Source organism: Aplidium turbinatum, chromosome 4 (genome assembly GCF_918807975.1).
Source record: "Aplidium turbinatum chromosome 4, kaAplTurb1.1, whole genome shotgun sequence".
In the NCBI taxonomy this organism is placed as follows: Eukaryota; Metazoa; Chordata; class Ascidiacea; order Aplousobranchia; family Polyclinidae; genus Aplidium; species Aplidium turbinatum.
This window is the reverse complement of record NC_137475.1, coordinates 25192461-25214571: the sequence shown is the minus strand read 5'-3', so window position 1 is coordinate 25214571 and position 22111 is coordinate 25192461. Positions and strand designations below refer to the sequence as shown.

The 22111-nt window shown below is 40.4% G+C and overlaps 1 protein-coding gene and 1 long non-coding RNA gene across 2 annotated transcripts in view; one reads left to right on the top strand and one right to left on the bottom strand.

Annotated features, from left to right (window-relative positions):
• LOC145768185 (phosphoribosylformylglycinamidine synthase-like) overlaps positions 1-22111 on the bottom strand; it is a 91678-nt gene that overhangs the window by 37918 nt on the left and 31649 nt on the right. Inside the window, exons 3-4 of the mRNA XM_082579661.1 lie at positions 17479-17658; positions 17081-17174 (exon numbers count right to left, since the gene is read on the bottom strand). Coding sequence (XP_082435787.1) covers positions 17081-17174; positions 17479-17658 — 274 coding nt within the window. The remainder of the gene's footprint in view (positions 1-17080; positions 17175-17478; positions 17659-22111) is intronic.
• LOC145768247 (uncharacterized) lies at positions 1506-2801 on the top strand. Its single transcript, XR_014288926.1, has 3 exons — positions 1506-1670; positions 2277-2463; positions 2689-2801. It is a non-coding gene; the product is annotated as an uncharacterized LOC145768247 (long non-coding RNA).

The following is a 22111-nucleotide window of genomic DNA, read 5'->3' as shown; positions in this document are numbered from 1 at the left end:
TGCACCTTACCATCCGGAAACCAATGGAGCGGCGGAGCGCCTCGTACGTACGTTCAAGCAAGCACTTCGCAAATCTTCCCTACCCCCGAAGCAGGCCGTCTTGGAATTCCTACAGCAATATCGACGCACGCCCACTCCGAGTGGCTACTCTCCAAGCCAATTACTCAACAATCGTCAGATTCGAACCAAGATCGACACGCTTCTCCCTACACCGTCTCAAGTGGTACCCCGACGAAACCCTCACAACACCGACGCCTCCGAAGGTACCAAACGACATTTCAAACCGGGAGATCCCTGTTACGCGCTATCATTCACTCCACGACGGAGCCAGGATCCTCGTTGGGTTCCAGCCGAGGTGATCAAGCGACAGGGTAGCCGAATCTTCCTGGTACGTCTGCTGCCACATGGTCCGACGTGGAGGCGCCATATGGACCAACTGCAACCTCGCTATGCATCATCGGAGGACCAGGAGCCGGGAGATACTCCTGCACCAACAATCGACTCTTCCGCTGTCTCCACCTCAGCCCGAACGAATTCGGACGACACACCGACTGTACCGGAATTCGGGCCACACAACCCACGAAGGTCGAGCCGTCGCCGCAGACCTCCGGCTCGTTTCGGACTTTGAGTTTTATTGTTAATTCGGTGTCTTGTTCATTTTTTATGTTTGTGTATAAAAATTATCGGGGAGGTGTTATAGTCGTCATCTACGTTGAATATATGTAACTCGTGACCAGCGTCACTACATAATCACAGTTCAGCGTTTTCTGGTACAGACGTTGGAATTGATTACTACCGCACTGCGCGTGTAATCAATTGAGCGTTCTGTACCACGTTCCTTAGTTGATTGTTTTGCGTTTCTTTCTTACTATATATTGCGTTGATTTTATGCACTGAATCAGTAAGTAACAAGAGGTAAATGGTTTTCTCACTTGGTTGGCTATCGCTACAATTATTATTGTTTATTTTATATTAAACGTCTGGAAATACAATTATCCAGGGCCCGAGTTCAAAAGTACTCCCTGAACTCCCCTGACACCGCTACTGGTGGGCAATTCCCAGCTTCAGGAGCAGTCATGTTGCGTTGAAATCTCTCCTCAATTTCTTGAAGCGAGATTTCACAAAACGATTGCTACTTTTACTTTCAACGATCCGGCAAATCGTATTTTCTCCTCCCGCGGTGCATAGAAAAACACTGCAGGCACAATAATTGTTGTGAAAACTCCATTATGATGTCACTACTTAAACTTTGTCTGGGCAATATGACGTGTTGAAGTGAAATAGGCAACAAAGCTTTAGAATGCGGCGATGTGTTATATCAACGTGAGGAGATGCAATTTAGCAGAAGAACTTGGTTTGTTTTGATGAAGGAAGACAAAGGCCATGACTTAATCCTTTGCTAAAGGGATTATGACGTCACCCGATTCACTTCGACTGTTCAAGCATGGCGGTTGTGCGCAATACACAATTACGTGGAGAGCCGAAAGCACAATGCTTATGTGAACAGCGCTAAGAGGAATTTTCGCTTCTTGCATCGAAAATATAAAAAATCGAATTCAATTGAGATATTAGTTTTAGAAATGATCAATTAGAAATGAGCCGAAAGAAGTTTTAGAAATGATCAAAATGAAACTATAGGAATGACTTACGACAATGTTTATGAAAACCTGGTAAGTGAATGTCTTTTATTCATTGAACCTGAAATAATTGTGTAAAGTCGTTTTTGTCACTAGGCTACGTTTACACAATTTAAAGAAAGTTATAAAACTCAATTTAGAGAAAGTTATAAAACTCAATGACCAATGGAAAACTTTCATATGAAATATTCTCGTGACAAATTTAGTGCCAGTGCTCCTAGATGAGTGCTAAGAAGATATCAGCAAAGTAGCAGAGCTTGTGATGTCCCACAACATGTGTAGGGTTTTGCTCAATCTTTGATTTTGCTGCTCCGGCAGTGTTTGCCTGACTGCTTGAATGTGTTTGTATTTTTATGTCGTGTGGATAGGTCTGTGATGGTTGTAGAGTATTTGCAAATGTAGCTTTCATTGCCGTCAACTGAATAATAATAATAATAACATTTTTTGCGCCCATTGCGACAACATAGCCTACAGTAGCCTACACTGCGACCTACATACGCAACACACGACTGGAATCCCAAATAAAACTTTAAATGTTGGCTGTCATTTGTAACAGTCGAAAATTTCTGTAACAAGTGCTGAAGCTTTTTAATATGATGGATGAAACCCCTGTCATTACATTCGATTTACATTTTGCAGGTGGCAAATTTAAGTTAAGTTGTTGGCAAAAATGCAAGCGATTGTATCAGTGGACTTATTCCAACTATTATTATCGAACACAACACAGTTCAAGTCATGTCGAGAACAAAGAAAGAAAAAAAAAACATCGTGAAGTCTAAGCACTCGTTTGATTGTTTAAAAAAGAATCTGAAAAAGGTTGTTCTTGGTGAGTACGGATAAATGTTTCCATTACGACTAAATGATTATGTCATAACTATGCCATTTTGCTCTTTTGATTAATGTATGATGTAATTGTGAAGAGTATTGAGTAATGTATGAAAATGTTTTAGTGGTGTACTCGCATTGATGTGAACAACGAACATGGTGGTTAGTAGGCTATGTCGGCATTTATATACTGATTTAACACTTCTTTTTTTACTTTCATGATTAGACATGGTGATGGCGCACGACAAAGCTGCTGCCGTGCAGCAAATTGATGAAGAGTTTCAGAGTGATTTCGAAATTGGAAGGACAGGCAAGGTGGCCGAAAACGGCAAAAACTAATTTTTGGTGAGCTTGTTGTATGTTTGAAAGACAACTGCGAATGTGTTGCTTTAGTTGTTGAATAACTATCTGTACACGCAATTAGAATGTATTGGAACTTGATTATCGCTCTGCGTGGCGCAGAATCGAATGATAAGTTTTTTGTCACGCACGTTGGAGAGAGGGATATTACCATGGATATTACATTCATATTGCAGATTGTCAATTAACTTCGTATTATCCTGGACAACAACTGATCAAAATCCTACACTGTTGCCAAACAGCCCTCTTGAATTAAATATTTTTGTTTCATTCGCAGGAATTCAGAATGATAAAGATACGCAAGAAAAAGCTGCTGATGTGCAATGAATATCCATCTGTCAATACGATTTGATGTAGCTTGTTTCTAATAAATGTGAAAATATAAGAAGCTCGGCTGTTACTTTGCTTTGTCACAAAGGGAGTAGTGTTGCTTATAAATCCGTGTTGCTGCTGTTCTTTCGCCCAAGGATTAGCTAGGTTCAACAATAAACTTTTGGTGATGAGCGAGGTTTAGGTACAGAGACGTTTGGCAAATGTAAATGCCAATGCTGTTCAGATGTTTTATGCACCAGCTTGCTTCGCATGGCCAACCTTGGTCAAAGCGCGGGCATCACAATAGTCAATAGGTCAGATGAAGCAGCGTCATGGTGCATAAAAGTCAACCAGAATTTAGGCGCCAGATGAAGCAAAATGGTGCACAAGCCATCTTGACAACGCTGGCCAGATACAGATGCCAACGTTGGCAAGATGAAGCAAACTGGTGCATAAAACATTTTGCCAATGTTGGCAAGATACAGAAGCCAACGTTGGCTAGATGCAGAAGTCGACGTTGGCTAGATGCAGACGCCAACGGTGGCAAGATGCAGACGCCAACGCTGGCCAGATGCATCCAAATGGTGCATAAAACATTTTGCCAACGTTGGCAAGATGCAGAAACCAATGTTGGCTAGATGCAGAAGCCAAGGTTGGCAAGATGCAGAAGCCAGCGCTGGCAAGATGCAGACGCCAGCGCTGGCCAGATGCATCCAAATGGTGCATAAAACATTTTGCCAATGTTGGCAAGATGCAGAAGCCAACGTTGGCAAGATGCAGTAGCCAGCGTTGGCAAGATGCATAATCCAACGTTGGCAAGATGCAGAAGCCAACGGTGGCAAGATGCAGACGCCAACGCTGGCCAGATGCATCCAAATGGTGCATAAAACATCTTGCCAACGTTGGCGTCTGCATCTTGCCAATGTTGCCCCAACAATCAATGTTTACTGGGTAGTGACAATCAGTGATCTAAAGAAATCTTTGACCATCTGATAATCACTGTTTCCATCCCATTCTGCAACTGGAAGGTGGAGAAAGGCATATGGGATTTTCAGTTTCTTGAACAGCAGTTGTGTGTTGGCTGTAGCGAATGTTGCCAAGGTTTTGGTGTGTATGTTATCCAACAACACAGTAGCTCTTTTTCTGGAGTCTCGGTTTCCTGTGCGACCATTATTGCTTTTGCCGTTCGATCTTTGATGATTGGCTGAGGATGTCGCAGATGATGTTTAGGCAAGCTCGATAGGAGTCTATTACAAAAGAAAAAAAAGGCATTGAAATGCTGTAGAAAAACAACACAAGCAACGACGATACATCAGCCACAATGGCTATTCTGGAAGATAGCAGCAGTTCAGCAACTGAAGAATTTGTCTCAGAGAGTGATGAATAAGCTGGGTAATCTGCTGTTTCCATTTTATCCCAGAAGGGTAGAGAAAAGGATTTATCTCCTACTTTATCTGCAAGCCTAGACAGAGCTAATGTCTCCAATCGAGCAGCAATGAACATCGTTAGTGAAACTGCCAAAATTCTGGAACATAACATTAATTAAAGACCTAACCTTGAGTACTTCACGCATCAGGCGCAGCAGACGTCAGCATCGAAAACAGTTTACAACAGAAATCATGAAAAACTTGTCTCCGAAAGCTCCTTTAACGGTTCACAGGGATGGAAAACTTCTCCCAGATTTAACTGCACACAATCACGTCAATCGCCTTCCCTTCCTTGTGACCTTTCAAGGGGATACACAGCTGTTGTCAGTACCAAAGCTTCCATCTGGCACAGGTGAGGCTCAAGCTCATGCAGTATTTGATGCCTTTAAAGATTGGCATATTGAAGAAAACGTTGAAGCCATGTGTGTTTTGATACCACTAGCACAAACACTGGTTGCATTAATGGAGCTTGTGTCCTTCTTGATCAGCTACTTGGAAGAGACCTGCTATATTTGGTGTGTCACCATCATGTTTTAGAACTGATTGCAGGCGCGTCTTTAATAAAATTATGCCATCATCTTCTGCCTCGGACGTCCTGCTTTTCAAAAGGTTTAAAGATTCCTGGGAGTTTATAGATCAAAATAATTTCAAAGATGCATTGATGGATGATGCAGCAGATAATATAAGGGCATTAGAGAAGAGATGATCGAGTTTACCACTGTAAAATTGACCACAGAAAGACAATCTCGAGATGATTATTGAGAGGTCATGGAATTAACTTTATCGTTTCTTGTTGCCCCATTACCTTATGTAACTAGATTTTGATATCCTGGTGCTGATCATCATGAAAGATGGATGGCTTAAGTCATCTACACATTCAAAGTGTGGATGTTTCGCAGTCAATTTCATTTGACTTTGCATGAACAGAGAGGACTTCATGAACTGTGTGTTTTATTTTCTTGTATTTATGTTAAAGCATGGATTACTGCTCCATTGGCTGTGAAGGCTCCCAATAGTGATCTGTGTTTCTGAAAAGCTTGAAGGAGTCATCATCATCAGTCGTTATCTCCGCCTGCGGCAGATTGCGCATCAACATGGCTTATTTGCTTCCAAGAGTGGCGATTTTGAGCCAACTCGCCCAGTGTCGTCAAGTGGAGTCCGGTCCATGATTGAATGTTGTCTTGCCATCGTTTTGGTTGTCTGCCACCAATGCAACCATCAATGAGTCAATCTCCAAAGTCGCAACAGAAAAATGGCTCGCCATTTGAGGCCCCTTTCTGAAGAGTTGGTGGGTCTGTCTCCTTTTGATGATGATGTCCAGCCAATCATCAAAAATCGAATGACAAAAGCAATAATGGTCGCTCAAGAAACCGAGGACTCCAGAAAAAAGAGCTACTGTGTTGTTGGATAACATACACACCAAAACATCGGCAACATTCGCTACAGCCAACACACAACTGCTGTTCAAGAAACTGAAAATCCCATATGCCTTTCTCCACCTTCCAGTTGCAGAATGGGATGGAAACAGTGATTACCAAATGGCCAAAGATTTCTTTAGATCACTGATTGTCACTAATGACCATGCTGAAAGAAATGTTGCCCTTGCAAAATATAATCTGGACATTTGACCAAAGATGAAGACCAGTTGCAGTTCCTTTTGCAGCTTGTGTCTCAGCATCGCAAACGCTTTCCTCAAGCATCAAAGAACACCTTAATTGGGCAACAGTAAGTGGTTGGTAGCCATGAAATCCCTGTTTTAAACAGCTAACACCCATTTCGTCATAGTGGGGGAACCCAATATGACCTAAGACCTTGTGTGGACTTTGGTAATAACCAATAGACTTATAGGCTTACTATTGTACAGCAATAATACAACTTTCGAACACATAACAAAATTTAACATGGAAATCAGAAATTTGAAAATTCACTTTTCTTTGCAAAATCATAGAGCTCACTTTGCTGATTAAAATGAACCCAAACACTTGTATGTTAGCATGAACCGTTTTCGAAACACAGCCATTTTAAGTTTAGGCTTATATGACAAAATCGCCAAAACTTTAGGGGGCTTGGGGCACCCCTAAACATTATTATTTTTCAAAAATATTTTACACAAGTTATTTTTTCTGGAAATGGAAACTTTTGGCAGGGTAGCCCATATCATTTTCAAAAATTGATTTTTTTGAACCACCCTACTGTACAGTCGCACGCTTCGCTGCTCAAGCCCAATCTCGTTTTGAAAGCTCTGACAAAAGCGCGCGAGCAATGGTGGTCAGACCGCAATGGGGCAAAATTTTTTGAAAATCGTTTTATGGTAGCATGTTAAACAGAAAGAACGTGGAAAATCGCCAAGTCAGGTTTTTCCTTTAGTATACCTTTAACGGATTTCTTGTTTCGGCTGCCGGGCAGCGACATTTTTTTTCACACGAACTTTCTGTCTCGTTTGCATATTTCGGTAAGTGGAGTCATTATTGATTACCGTGTGCAGTAAATTTTTCTGTCGGTTACTTTGCATAGAGTTTGTATTAATATCGCGTGATTGCAAGTTTATTCGTTGGCTTGTTTAGTTCACTGGTTTCATCTCGTGCCTGATGTTCATAAGAACAACGATTAAATGCCCACCGAAGTCAAAATTTTTTTTTAATTAATTTTGATCTTTCCAAGACATATCTTTTTAATGGTGCGGTGCACTTCATTTGACTTTTTTTTCTTTGTTTGCTTGCTTGTTTGTTTAGTTTCATGTTTATCTTGAAACTAACCAGTTATATACAAGTTAGTTTATGAACTTTGTGTATTGAATAGCTTGGACCACAATACTTGTTCAGAGCTGTTTTGTGCTAGAATACCCAAAACAAGTTTTTTTTTAAATAACTGCTTTTCTACTCAAGATAGACACAATCACTGTTCAGAAAGCAGATAGGAAATCATGTTTTCTGCATCTTTTGACACAAAAACTGTATCTCTAGCTCCAGCAGTTTTTGAGATATGAAGATTTGGTATTTTGGGGGAGGGCGCAGAACTTCAGGGGGAGAGGGCCACCCCTAAATCAATTTCAAATTCAAAAATGTTTTGAAGGAGTTATTTTTTCTGACAACTTCACAATTTAAAAGGGTGTCCTCAGCAAAATTCAAAACATTTTCATGTTTGCCAAGTAAGCTACACTACCTCACACCCCCAAGACTTTTGCATGTGATGGTCAAACTCATGATTTCACAGCTGCATTTACTATTGAAGGAGTTGGGTTACATATTTGAAACTTGAACTGTTTATAGCTTAGGCAAAGAAGATTTTTTTCTGAAAGTTTCAACTTCCTGAATGACTGTCCACAGGGTCAAATATTAACCACAAGATGGCGCATTTTGCGCTTTTTTGCTCGCGCTTCATCTTTGCACCCTCCAAACTTCAATAATTTCACATTTTTTTAGTGTAAGTCTCATGGGGGTTAATTACCAACTAGTATAGAATAATAATATGCAAAATGGTAGTTCTGGAACTATTGGTTTGGGAGATAGCGGACATCAAAAATTGATGTAATTTTTTCAAATGTAAAAAATTTCAATTTTTGAAAGGTTCTATATCTAAAACTAATTTGAAATTAGCAATTTCGATGGTAGATATGAAAACTAGGGCTGCTTCTTAATCAGAATACCAAATTTCAGATTTGTAAATGCTTTACATGAAAAGTTGTGAATACCCAAACATGGAGGAAAATTTACATGCGAACGCATTTTGAGGGACCTTGGTGACTTTGAAGGGCTGTAATTTCTAAACGTCTTGAGATAATGAGCTGAAATTTTTTTTGTGTTCATTATACATCAATATGAAACTTAAGTGTGAATTTCAAAAAAATCTAAGAGGGTCGAGCTTGCACACCCTGTTGAGTTGACATGGAATGACCCCACTTGCAATCAATAAGCTATTATGTAGAGATAAAATTGTAGGAAAATGATCTATCCGTTTTCAAAAAATAAATTGTTTTCAGTTTGCATTATAATTCTGCATTATGTAAAATGCTTAGCTCAAATCAATATTCCAATTGTGCGGTTGTTGGTACACCACACTCACCAAGCAGTGAACAATGCTTAGGGTCCTGTAAATGGGTCCATTTAGGAGTATATTTTTAGGTAGATTTCCAATTTGGCAAAATTTTCTATACACCTGATTTTGTATTGTTTTTAAGATATTTATGAATTTTGGTTTGTCATACTTGATCCAATGTTACAGGCTACAGCACAAAATAAAAGGGAATGCATGATCCATCTTTGTGACTCACTCTTGTTAGGCTACCTCATCTAAAACAGTTTATCTCGAATCTGCACAAGGTAATCTATTTTAGCGATGGTGCAGCTTCACAATATAAAAATTATAAGAACTTCACCAACCTGTGCTATCACAAACATGACTTTGGTATTTCTGCTGAATGGCACTTTTTTGCCACTTTGCATGGGAAAAGCTTATGTGACGGAATTGGAGGCACTGTCAAGCATCTTACAGCACGTGCAAGTCTTCAGGCCCCCAGTGCAAACCATATTTTGACACCATTACAGATGTTTGAATGGGCAACAACAAACATCAAAAACATTCAGTTCTTCTTCATTAGTGCAGACGATATGTTTCTCGGCAGCCGATTTGTAGCAAGAATTGACAGCGATAGACACGTGTTTCGCCCATAAGGCTGGGCTCATCAGTATCGCACCGTATTCTGCCACAAATTTATTCGACCACCGCTTTACCAGTCAGTTTAACTCTTATCTTTGTGGAAACAAAGAAAGAGCCAACAAAACCAGCAGGCGCCAGGACAGAGGACATTGTGAAGAAAGGGGCGTTCTTCCCGGCTATCAGCACAAGGCTGAGCACTCACTAGTACAGCGAGCAGCTGCGATTCGCCAACCATAACGGTGTAGCTTCCACGCTAGCCATTCAGACCATCCAATCAACAATATGTTTCTCGGCAGCCGATTTGTAGCAAGAATTGACAGCGATAGACACGTGTTTCGCCCATAAGGCTGGGCTCATCAGTATCGCACCGTATTCTGCCACAAATTTATTCGACCACCGCTTTACCAGTCAGTTTAACTCTTATCTTTGTGGAAACAAAGAAAGAGCCAACAAAACCAGCAGGCGCCAGGGCAGAGGACATTGTGAAGAAAGGGGCGTTCTTCCCGGCTTCCCAGCCTTGTGCTGATAGCCGGGAAGAACGCCCCTTTCTTCACAATGTCCTCTGCCCTGGCGCCTGCTGGTTTTGTTGGCTCTTTCTTTGTTTCCACAAAGATAAGAGTTAAACTGACTGGTAAAGCGGTGGTCGAATAAATTTGTGGCAGAATACGGTGCGATACTGATGAGCCCAGCCTTATGGGCGAAACACGTGTCTATCGCTGTCAATTCTTGCTACAAATCGGCTGCCGAGAAACATATTGTTGATTGGATGGTCTGAATGGCTAGCGTGGAAGCTACACCGTTATGGTTGGCGAATCGCAGCTGCTCGCTGTACTAGTGAGTGCTCAGCCTTGTGCTGATAGCCGGGAAGAACGCCCCTTTCTTCACAGTGCAGACGATGTTAAACAATAAAGAAGAGTATCGTCGTCGTGTGAGCCTCTGGGGCCGAAGGTCTATCCTTTTACGGGAGCAAGACTTTTAGCCGCAGACAGTTAGGGGCCGGTCAAATAGGCGCGTACACTGTGGCGTCTGGATATTTAGGTGCGGAGCACTGTGGCGCCCGTTCATTTAGGTGCTATTCCTAGTAAAGTCTGCGGATTGTATCAGCTTGGCAGGTAGGGCAATGCTTTTCACACAAAATGTTGTATTGAACAGAAAAATATGTCATGGCTTCCGTGAGTGAAGCTGCTTAAATCGGCAATGCTTTTCACACAAAATGTTATATTGAACAGAAAAATATATTGTATTTTAATGAGCGTGTTCGGCATTTATTTGTTGTTAGTCCAGGTTTCAAGTTTCCGAACATGACTGAGTTCACTTTTAGTGAGTCAAATAATAACTACACTAAACATCAGTAAATATATACCGTGGCCTATATTCAAGCTGGTGGTTGGCTTGAGTGCCATTGCCACTGGCAACCAGTGGCAATGCGCGTGCATTTACTTGTTGTTAGTGTTGGCTTCAATGAGTGAAGCTGCTTTGTCCGGCAATGCTTTTCACACAAAATGTTGTATTGAACAGAAAAATATGTCATGGCTTCCGTGAGTGAAGCTGCTTAAACCGGCAATGCTTTTCACACAAAATGTTATATTGAACAGAAAAATATATTGTTTTTTTAATGCGCGTGTTCGGCATTTACTTGTTATTAGTCCAGGTTTGCGTCGGCGTCAGCTTTATCAATAAATTATTCAAGTTTCCGAACATGACTGAGTTCACTTTTAGTTAAGTCAAATAATAACTGCACTAAACAGTAAACATCAGTAAAAAATATACCGTAGCCTATATTCAAGCGAGTGGTAGACTTGAGTGAAGACTGAAGAGTAACTTAGTTTTCTGTCAAAACCCCGACTAAGCTGAGCTGATACTATCTGCAGACTTTACTAGGAATAGCACCTAAATGAACGGGCGCCACAGTGCTCCGCACCTAAATATCCTGACGCCACGGTGTGCGCGCCTATTTGACCGGCGCCTAACTGTCTGCGCCTAAAAGACGTGGACCCCCATTTACCACCCCAGATTCACAATGTTCCCAGACTACACTGGAAGGCTACTAGAGAGCAGCCAGTCTTTGGTCTCATCATCCATGACACGCAGACCTTCCACTCCGTTAGGTGGCTTGAAGATGGAGCAGTCATTGATGATGTGGTCTGCGGTCTGTTCCTCGGCACCACATTCACAGGAGGAGGAAGAGGCCATTCCCCATTGGTGCATGGTTGAGAAGAGTATGAATGGAGAGACGTTATGCCTCGACTAAAATTATTAGGGGAACACGTTCACTAGGGTGGCCAAAAAAAATGGAAATTTTTTATTTTTGTTTGCACACCCTCTCATTTGAGGAGGATTCATGAAAAAATGACACTGTGAAAATTTGAGGTGAATCCGACAAGAGGAAGTGCTCTCCCACCGACCTCAAAGTTTGCTTTCTTTGGCATAATTCGTCAAAATTCCTTGAATATCTGACATAATTTTTTTTTGACTTATCTACATTGCAGTTGCAGCATTTTTGTGTTAACCATTGTTTTACTCTGAATTTATGATACAATAAGTGTTTCCACATGCAGAAAAACATAAATAATGCACAAAATAGATCACATTAACAAGCGTTTGGTATAAAATTAAATGCACTAAACTTTAGCTAAAACCGCATAAAAGTACGTTCACCAGTCATGATCGCAACGCTTCAGGTGACAACACATTGCTCAGAAATTGCAAGAGAAATGTTTGTAAAGAGTCAAGCCATTGGTTGACTTTATTGCACTTGTTGGAAGCAGCTTTCTGTGGTGCTTGACCACTTGATAGAGGAGCTGGCGCTGTTGTTCATTTTTTGTATGGACTTCATTGAAGTCAGTAGCTAATTTGACTGCCTGCTCTGCACAATCATTGACGGCTTTGAGATGACGCCAAACTTTGCATGCTTCTTTATAATCATCACGATCACGCCATGTGTCAACAGAAGCAGTGACTCGAAAAGGTTAAGTGAACGCTGTGTTACAAACTGTGCCAAAGAGAGACGTTAAAACTTGACAATTTTGTTTGGGGCAACACGACGAACATCTTCGGGAAATGGGTCTTTCTTAAGAGCATTAACCATGGACTTCTAAATAGTAGCATCTGGACTGGAAACGCAGTGACCAACAAAAGGCCAAACAGTTGGTACAACAGTTGGCCAACAGTGGGCCAACAGGGTTAGTTACTTGGCTGTTGGCCCACTGTTGGCCAACTGTTGTACCAACTGTTTGGCTTTTTGTTGGTCACTGCGTTTCCAGTCCAGATGCTACTATTTAGAAGTCCATGCATTAATAAAATTTGCCTTCTTTTCATCATCTGTGTTATTATCACTGAATAAAGGCAGTGCAGCAAGATCCTCACTAATGTACCACAAGCGCAACCTCAACTTTTTTTTGCCACTTGAGAAATTGCTTTGTTAACCTCTTTATAATCCTCTGTGAGCTGTAACATTGCTAGATCATTTGTAGGGGCAGATATTGATGAAGGTGCTGCAAACCAAAAAGTGACATAGATGGTAGTAGTTAATATTACTTCATCTGCAACTGTACTGCATGCAAGTGGCAGTGTAATCTTATTGACCTTCATCTCGTAGTAGACGGCGAAGAACCACACCCCATACAGGCAGCTGACATGGCCCTCAAGAGAGTCAACAAATGGACACCCACTCTCTAGTGTTGACTCCCTTGAGGGGCTATGTCAGCTGCCTGTATGGGGTGTGGTTCTACGAGATGAAGATCAATTAGGTTACACTGCCACTTGCTTGCAGTACAGTTCTTGTGAGTGAAAGCTAATATCGCTACCACTGCAAAGACTCACGTTGTTACCAAACTAAAACGCATCCATCAAGAGCATATAGGAGAATCAAAGCACAAAAGGAGGCGAAATTCAGCTTCCCAGCTGACCTCAGAAGCTGACTTCACCCAGAGCTTAAGTGCATTATTTGATATTGCACATGCTAACTGGGAATGCCGCATAACAATACCAGAAGACTGCCAGTTTTTGATAGACCAAGGTGGTGCATGACAGATACTGATGACAACAGAGGACCCAATGCATCGGCAAGCTGCTGCAAAGTATAGAAAGCGCAAAGATGATGAACAGAGACGCAACAGAAATCGCATTGATCCAGTACCATCAAGTGCTGCTGCTTTCTCATCTGAAAATGATTAGCAGATGATGAAGATTCTTCCAGTGACCCACTGTTTGCACCGTAAATCCAAATAACACCAAAACAAAAGAAAACCCAGTAGGAGCGGCCATTACCAAAACGCTGCATTATCGATAATCCACTGTTTAATGCAGCACTGAACAGAACTATAACATCAAGTCGTCAAGCAATGATGATCGTCACTCCTGCTCTTGCTGCAGCTGGAATTGATATAAATGAATTGACAATGTCACATTCCTCTGTCATGAATGCTCGAAACACCTCATGTGAAAGCCTGGCAGCTGCAGTGCGGCAAAAATTTAAACCAACAGTTACAGTTCCACTTGTTGTTCATTTTCATGGTAAACATTTGACTAATGCCAATGGCACAAAGTGCGAATCTTTGGGCATTGTAGTTTTTGGTATGCAGGTTGAGATACTGCTTGGCATTCCGAAGCTGCCTGTTGGAACGGGATCACTAATGGGTCAAAAAGTAGTGGAATTCATACACGAGTTGTAGCAGAGCACTTAGCTACACTTTGTTTTGACACGACATCAAGTAATACGGGAATCCACACTGGAGCTATCACTGTCATGCAGCAGGCATTTAATCGAAGGCTGCTATTTCTTGCATGCCATGATCTCAAAGTCGTCAATGATTGTGCAGAGCGGGCACTGGGCAATTAGCTACTGATTTCAATGAAGTCCTTACGGAAAATGAACAACAGCGCCAGCTCCTCTATCAGGTGATCGAGCACCACAGAAAGCTGCTTCCAACAAGTGCAAGTATAAGCCAACATGCCAACAGCTCCATTAAATAAAATCAACGGCTTGACTCTTTACAAACATTTCTTTTGCTTTTTCTGGGCAATGTGTTGTCACCTGAAGCGTTGCGATTGTGACTGGTGAACGTACTTTATACGGTTTTCGCTAAAGTTCAGTGCATTTAATTTCATACCAAACGCTTGTTAATGTGATCTATTTTGTGCATTATTTATGTTTTTCTGCATGTGGAAACACTTATTGTATCATAAATTCAGAGTAAAACAATGGTTAACACAAAAATGCTGCAACTGCAATGTAGATAAGTCAAAAAAAAATTATGTCACATATATATTCAAGGAATTTTGACGAATTATGCCAAAGAAAGCAAATTTAGAGGGCGGTGGGAGAGTACTTCCTCTTGTCGGATTCACCTCAAATTTTCACGGTGTCATTTTTTGATGAATCCTCCTCAAATGAGAGGGTGTGCAAACAAAAATAAAAAATTTTCATTTTTTTTGGCCACCCTAACGTTCACACCATTGCTTTATTCCAATTTCCATCAATAGTACGAATGAAAAGAATGTCACAAGATTCAATATTCACTGACATCAGTGCAGAACAAATCTGTGATGCAAAACATTTGGATGAAGAGCGCTTGCTTTCAGATCAATCAAAAATCTCAACTCTGTTCCAACCAGGAATATACATTGCCTGTATCTATGATGATGATTGGTTCATTGGATATATTATCGAATGTTCAGATAAACATGGTGTTGGTGATGTTTTCGTAAAATTTATGAAGCGTGTAAGCAACATTTTGATGTGGCTGCCAGACCAAAGACAAATGACTTGTTGGATGCCATTCCAACATATAATTTGTTGTGTTGGTGTACCAGAAACCTACGGACACAGTGCTCAAAAATACAAACTTAACCAAAAAGATTATGAAAATGTTCTGACACCACTTCCACAGTTTCTTAGACAATAGATGAAATTCAAACTCAACTGAGCTGATATGAGCTATGCATTTTACATAATGCAGAATTATAGTGCGAACTGGAAACAATTTAATTTTTGAACATGACTTGATCATTTTCCTACAATTTTATCTCCATATCATAGCTCATTGATTGCAGGTGGGTACTTTTTCATGGGTGAGAAGAGGTGAAAGCATCATTTTGAACATAAATTAATGGTCAACAATGTCAAGATTCCAATGTTTATGATCACTAAGCATAGTACCTACTTATTTTCACTTTTTTCATGATAAATCATTGTTAAATTTCTCTGACCTACATTAAGGACTTGAGATTATTTGTCAAAAATGACCAAAATGTTACATTTTAAAAACATAAAATTTATAGTGAAGGAGTTTGATACTCAAAAATTTTATTTTATGAAATGAAAGAATAAATGTATGTGTTTGTCTGGTATAAATTTCAGCATGACCATAAAATGCCCACGCGGTCATTTGTGGCTCTAAACATAAGGGTAAAAAAGGGTCATTTCTGCCTGATAGGGTATTCAGACCCCCATAAGATCTCTGTTAATGGCGCCACAACTCCCAAATTCAAGTTGGCAGAAGAAATGTTTCCAAATATTACAAATAATTAGGTTTTAGAAAAATATTTTGATTGGTTTGGGTGGTAGAAGCATTTAAAAATTGAAAAAACCACTTATACGGGGCAAAAAAACAGGATTTTGATGACCCACCTAACACTTATGCATCAAGAGATGTTGTTTGTTACAATTGAATTGTGTAGTATAGTTTATGATGAACTAGCACAGCAATTTTTAGTCTTCTACCACAATTACAATAAAAGTTATGGGGCTCTGAAAATGGCTGAAATTGCTATTCGCTAGTCCCCCAAGTCAAAAACGAGGGTAGCGCCCGAAATTCAAATGGCCGCCATGGGAAAACCGTTTGAGATATTGATCTAAAACTTAGGATTCTTTCGTTTGGTAGCCTAAGGCATAGTATGACAACTTTTCAGCAAAATCTGAGAGGTACCATATACAAGATTTCTTCATATTGGCTGTTTTGATATGGAATGACCCATCTGTGTTCCTTTCAAAATCCTCGACCCCGTCAACCCAATCATCGACCTGCTCCTTTCAAAAGAGCAAGTTGGGTTTCGGTGCAGAAAATCTACTGCAGATCAGGTCACACTCGACCCAAGACATCGAATCGAAGACAGCTTTGAGGCAAAAAAGAAGGCAGTTGCTGTCTTTCTAAATGTCACAGCTGCCTATTTTTTTTTTTTTTTTTAAAGCTGCCTATGACAAAAAGCTGCCTATGAAAAAAAAAAAAAAAAGCTGCCTATGACACCGCGGCCTTACTTGCAAGCTACTTCGCCTGCTGCCAGACCGACATAGTCCACAATCATGGAACTTGTCAGGAACCGAAGCTTCACCTTCACCACTGGCAAAGCAGACTGAGACATCTGAAAATGAAAAACGGCGTCTCACAGGTATCGGTCTTGGCTCCACTTCTTTTCAACATCTATTATACACACGACCTGCCAACCACGGTCTCCGCAAAATACGCTTATGCGGACAACCTGACCATTCTCCACTCCACAAAGCCATGAAAAAACCTAGAAGATACCTTGAACCAAGACATAAAAACAGACACTTTTTAAACCATGTGCAACCATATACCTAAAATACAAGAAGTCAATAGCGATTTCAGCAACGAAGGAATCTGATTATGTTTATGAGAATAGTATAGCTTTGGGAGAGAAGTTGCAGTGGGAATAATTCACAGTGAGCAGTATTTCGAACTCTTTGAAGATAGGAAATAGGTACCAGTAGTAGAAATAAGTTTCAACGATCAAATCGGACAGCATGAAATAAAGATTTACAGAAAAGCATGAGCAAATATACAATATATACATCGGATAGTTAATAGTCAAAGAAGCAATTATGTTTCAACACTTAATCACCTGTAAAGCTTTGGTTTTACCATTGATGACATCGATGCTGTACCAAGGCTTGGAAGTATGGTTCGCTTCGAGATAATCTAGAGGCTTCAAATATCTGAAAAAAAACTGAAGACTTAATTATGCACACAGTCTAGTTTAAGTTATAAATCTGCATTCGAGTAAACTTGATAATGAGTAGGCTGCAGTTGTACAGTGTACACCCAATGCAGAAAGAGGTATATGAATTTAATCGAAAATTAACTGCCCTCTAGCAGCATCTCAATGTAGTCCAGAAAACACATTCACAACCAGAAAATAAAAGGATAGACACTCAACAGCAATTGTTCAAAAACAAAAATGTAAGAACATAAAAAGTTTGAACATTTTCTGAACAAAAACACAAACAATCAAACATGCACCTGCATTGTGTCATCGCATCCATTAATCCATCAATAACTTCATTCTTTTCTTCATTGCTAAACGGTAACTGTGAAGTCACTTTGTATCTCCAGGATGGTTCGATGCCCTTGACAGCAATCAGGCCGCACATCCGGCAAATTGAGGTTGCGTTTGTGCAGAATGGAGTCCTTTGGTTTAGCCTATAATCATCATCCAATTATGCCAAGAGATGGTTAAAAACGTTTTTTTAATCATTTTTTATAGTATTTCCAATCGTTGCATATATTTTTATAAGCAACAACTATTTTCATTTATCATAACAAAGAACTGCAAAAATAATTGTAAAATTATAGCTGCTGAATAACTCACTATACATAAGCTTACTGCAGTTTCGACTAAGTTCTGCAATTCAAAGGTGTGGCCGCATCCCCGCAAGCGGTACCGACAAACTACCCAAGTTCAAGTGTTATCAATGATGAAGATAAGGAATAAGGATTGTTCAGATGATGAATCCTAGGAAGTGCTGGGCTACTGGTACTCTCTACTTTTTTTGATTATAGTCAAGTGGGGTAAAAAAAACTTTTTTTTAAAAAAGGTTGTGCTAGATTTTTTAGCTTATCAAGTATGACCATTAAAGTTGGTCATAATATAGATAGCATGTATGTCTAATTACTGTCTATCTTCCCGCAATGAAAATTATGCACAAAATACCTGAATTTTTTTACCCCAATTTTCATGCAGTAAAAAAACACCTGTTAGTATAGCAGCTTCTTCTTTATTATCATAATATTGATTTCATATGCTTTGCTATTGATTTCATATTTAGTGTGTAAATGATTCTCCACCAGAGGAAAGAAGCTTTGTGTAACTCATATATCAAGGCATAGGCGCCTAACTATTTTTTTGGCCGTGGGGGCGAAAGCGTGTTTAATCAGCAGCAACTTAAATTCAGCAAAATGTCACGCAGATGGATGACGTAATTATGTCGTCACACTAGGATTGCTTTTATTACCACACTCGGAGTTATCGCTACGTTTGACCTACTGTTAATTATTATACATAAAACTTGACCAAAACACATGCCATGCGTCTGCGTTGGCTAGCGGTTGATGAACTGTGACTCTTTAAGCCAAGCACAACATAAAGTTTAGCAACGAACTAGATTTATTAGCATGAAACAAGAGACGAAAAGGTTTACTAAAATGTATAATACTGTAAACGGAATTGAAAATACTAACTTGATCAATGCTTGAAAATGTACCTGTTGAAAGCAAAATCATTCATGTTTACATCAATCAAAGCGCATCAATTCAACAGCACGTCACCTTGAATAAATTTAAAAGTTGCTGACATCCGTAAACAGCCTTTGAAAAATAGTTACGGAGAGACGTTTGATTAAGTTTTCGACTTGACATTGCTTCCTTTTTACTACAATATCGCAACTTATGACTGACCTGCTTTCAATTCGCTTTAAAACGCCCGTTTTCGTGTGGCAGATGGAACAAAAGATGCGCACATTCCCGCCTTTGATCGGGTTTCTATGGTAACGGTCGTGTGTGCGTCATGCAGTTTGCGTGAGTCCGTTGTTGCGTTGATTATGCCGTGTGTGTGCAATGCGATTTGTACCAGCCCTTGTTGCGTTGGTTAGTGGTTACCTCGGGCCCAGACTTCAAGTTCATTTTCACAGCAAGCGATTCACTGCCGCGACTATTCACTGCAGAGGTTTGGACTTTCGAAAGCGACATCGAGTCTGTTTGCAAGCGCATTAAGCCAAACGCACGCTGCGTCTACGTAGCAAATTATGTTGTTTTTGGGTGCATTCAACATCTGATGACATGGAATCGACGCAAAATGGTAGATTTTTGCTGTGTCCCAGGCAGCAAATTCAGTCATTTTTACATTAATTCAACGTCTGCAGACGTTGAATCAATGTAAAAATGATTTTTTTTGTCTGGGGTGGGATTGTAGCATCGCTACTCGTTCTGGTGATCATTTATCATGAAGCTGTTGCGGTTTGCATTTAAAAAATGTTTTCCTGCTGCCGATCGCTAGTTCATCTATTGTTTTATGTATCAATACAGCATAAAAAGTTGCTCCCACGCAGAAATATGCGTGGGGGCCTGGCCCCCACGGGTTAGGCGCCTATGTATCAAGGACTGTGAGAGATGGTAAACCCAAAGTCGAAACCGACAGGATGGGCCATGGGCCATGATGATGTGAACGATTTTGACCCCAATTTTTGTATGCACTTTTGACTAAAATCGCAAAGTCTCATTTCTGTAGTAAAAACATCAGCAAGACAGAAAATTGTGTCTAGTATACTTGTGTTGTGCACGCCATCCTGAATTTTAACTGCAGCTCTAGTTTGAACGTGTGGGCGATTAAATTTCGCAGATGGTGAATCTCAAAAAATCAATCAGCAGTTTGTGAATGAACATACAACCAAAAAAACACAAACAGGAAATAAAACAACTTCAGTTTGTATATGTATGATTGTATGTGTTATGCACAATCACTGCACTATCGATCGATGCTCTCAATCTGCGCTATTGATCGACTAACCCGCAACACTAATCTTAACCTCGGACCCCCAGTTCCAACCACAGTACATCAATTGACTGTGCGTAACACATGCATACATTGGCACTGATGCATCTAGAAGTTTGTTTTTGTATCTTTTGGTGAGATACTGCTTGGCAGTTGATGTAACACAGGTTCGACTTATTCCCGGGACAAGCTGAACTGTCTCCAGCTCGGGCGGCCGGGCGCCTTCAATATTAACACATTTTTGCTGTGACAAAATCATTGCCTACATAGATTACGGATTGTGAATGGTGTCGGCCGAAGTAAAAGTTTTGAATAAGTTTATTTGCAGAGATTCAAAGTTAACTTTCAAATTTGATGATTTCTTGTTACCGGTAATTCTAAACTTTATACACTTGTTGAACAATATGCAAAGCTCACGAGACAAAACAGCAAAAAGATTGTTTTATGTGATCAATTTTTTTATTTTTGTGTATAGAATATAGCCTAATCGTTCTTATTACGTAATATTCCATGATTGTTGAAGTCGATGTTAAACCTTAGCGTCCGTTCGCATAATGCCTACTGTTGAATCATAATTAATTTCACAACGGAAAACCTCGTTGAAAATAGCACGTCTAATTTAGATGGTTTACTTATTATTGCTGTGAATAGTGGTATGTGACTATTCCAACAGCGTAAGTTACTCTGTGCTGCCATAGGCGTCGAAATAGGGTGGGCAGGGTGGGCGACGCCCACCCTGCCGTGAAACGAGGGTGGGCAAAATATGTTTCGCCCACCCTGTTTTCATGCCACTTATGAAGTATTCGTTACAACTATTTTCGTTTTTCTTAAACGCTGGACTATCCAATCAACTGCAGCGCAACTTCTTGTTTTACGCTATGTCTCTCGCTAGGTATCCGACAGAACAAAGCAATTCCGTAACAACGCTGCGTGGAAAAACGGCGGTACGCACTGCATTGTTGTTGCTACGGCAACTGCCACAGTTGGCAATTCCTGGTGAGAGAAAGCCACATTTGATCTTTTCTCCAAATTTGCGTCGGCAATTTGATCTTTTCTCCGAATGGTCTCACTTTCGTTACGTCACAATCAAACTTCAGTTCCCGGTCAGCGTAAGGGAATGTGAATATGACATCATAATGAACATGACAATAAAATAACCGACACAAACTAAAGACGTACTAAAAACAATCGCTTTTACAAATGCAGCAAATCCGAAGGCGCCACTTTAAAGATAACAGGTCACGAGTCACGCGCTTTTTAGGTCGCAAAGGAAAAAGAAGTTTGTTTAGTTTAGCAGCGCTCATAAGATCGCAAGATGCAAGAAAGAAAACATCCAACCTATTAAAGCTTAATTGCTGCAGCGACGCTAAACGCAGTCTTTGCGAGAAAGACTAACCACACTTTTCGAAATTAGCGTCGGCAATTGCCGAGGTGATTGTAAGGACAACAAGATTACAAGAAAAAACTAGTTTTCTTAGACTACACCAGACTAGAATGTTGATTCAATCTTACTATTGCTGGATGTTTTATTTGGGTTACTTCCTACTTCGCCGGCGCTTAGACATGTGCCCAGCTGGGAGAATCTTTTATAAAAATATCACCCTATAATTCAGGCCTCGAAACTGAAGGCGGCCATCGCCGCGATTAACCTACAAAAACCGACATTTTGTCCGCCGGGTCTCGCCCTTCCGTCGGCCGCATTTGTCCGCCATGAAGTTCCGAGAAAATTTTACACAAGCGGCCTTGTAAATTAAAGTAGTAGTACTTTGCCACTTATAATCACAAAGGACTAGAAAAGAGTTAAAGCACTCGATAAATCACAATACACCCTGTATATGCTTGAATTGTTAACCTTATTGAGTGATCAAGCAGCTGATGTCTCACGATAAGCTGGATGCAAGTGACACCACAATACACCTTATTAATGCGATAAATTCAGTCTTCGAAATTAGCGTCGGCAAATGGCGCATTAGCGTCGGCAATAAAAATGCCGAGGCCACACGAGCGCTTGTAACGTTAGGGTTAAACATTCCTCCCAGTCGTTATGGCACAGCATAGATTTGTTTCCTAGTCAACACCCTGATGGATCTTTATGAAAAAGAAAGA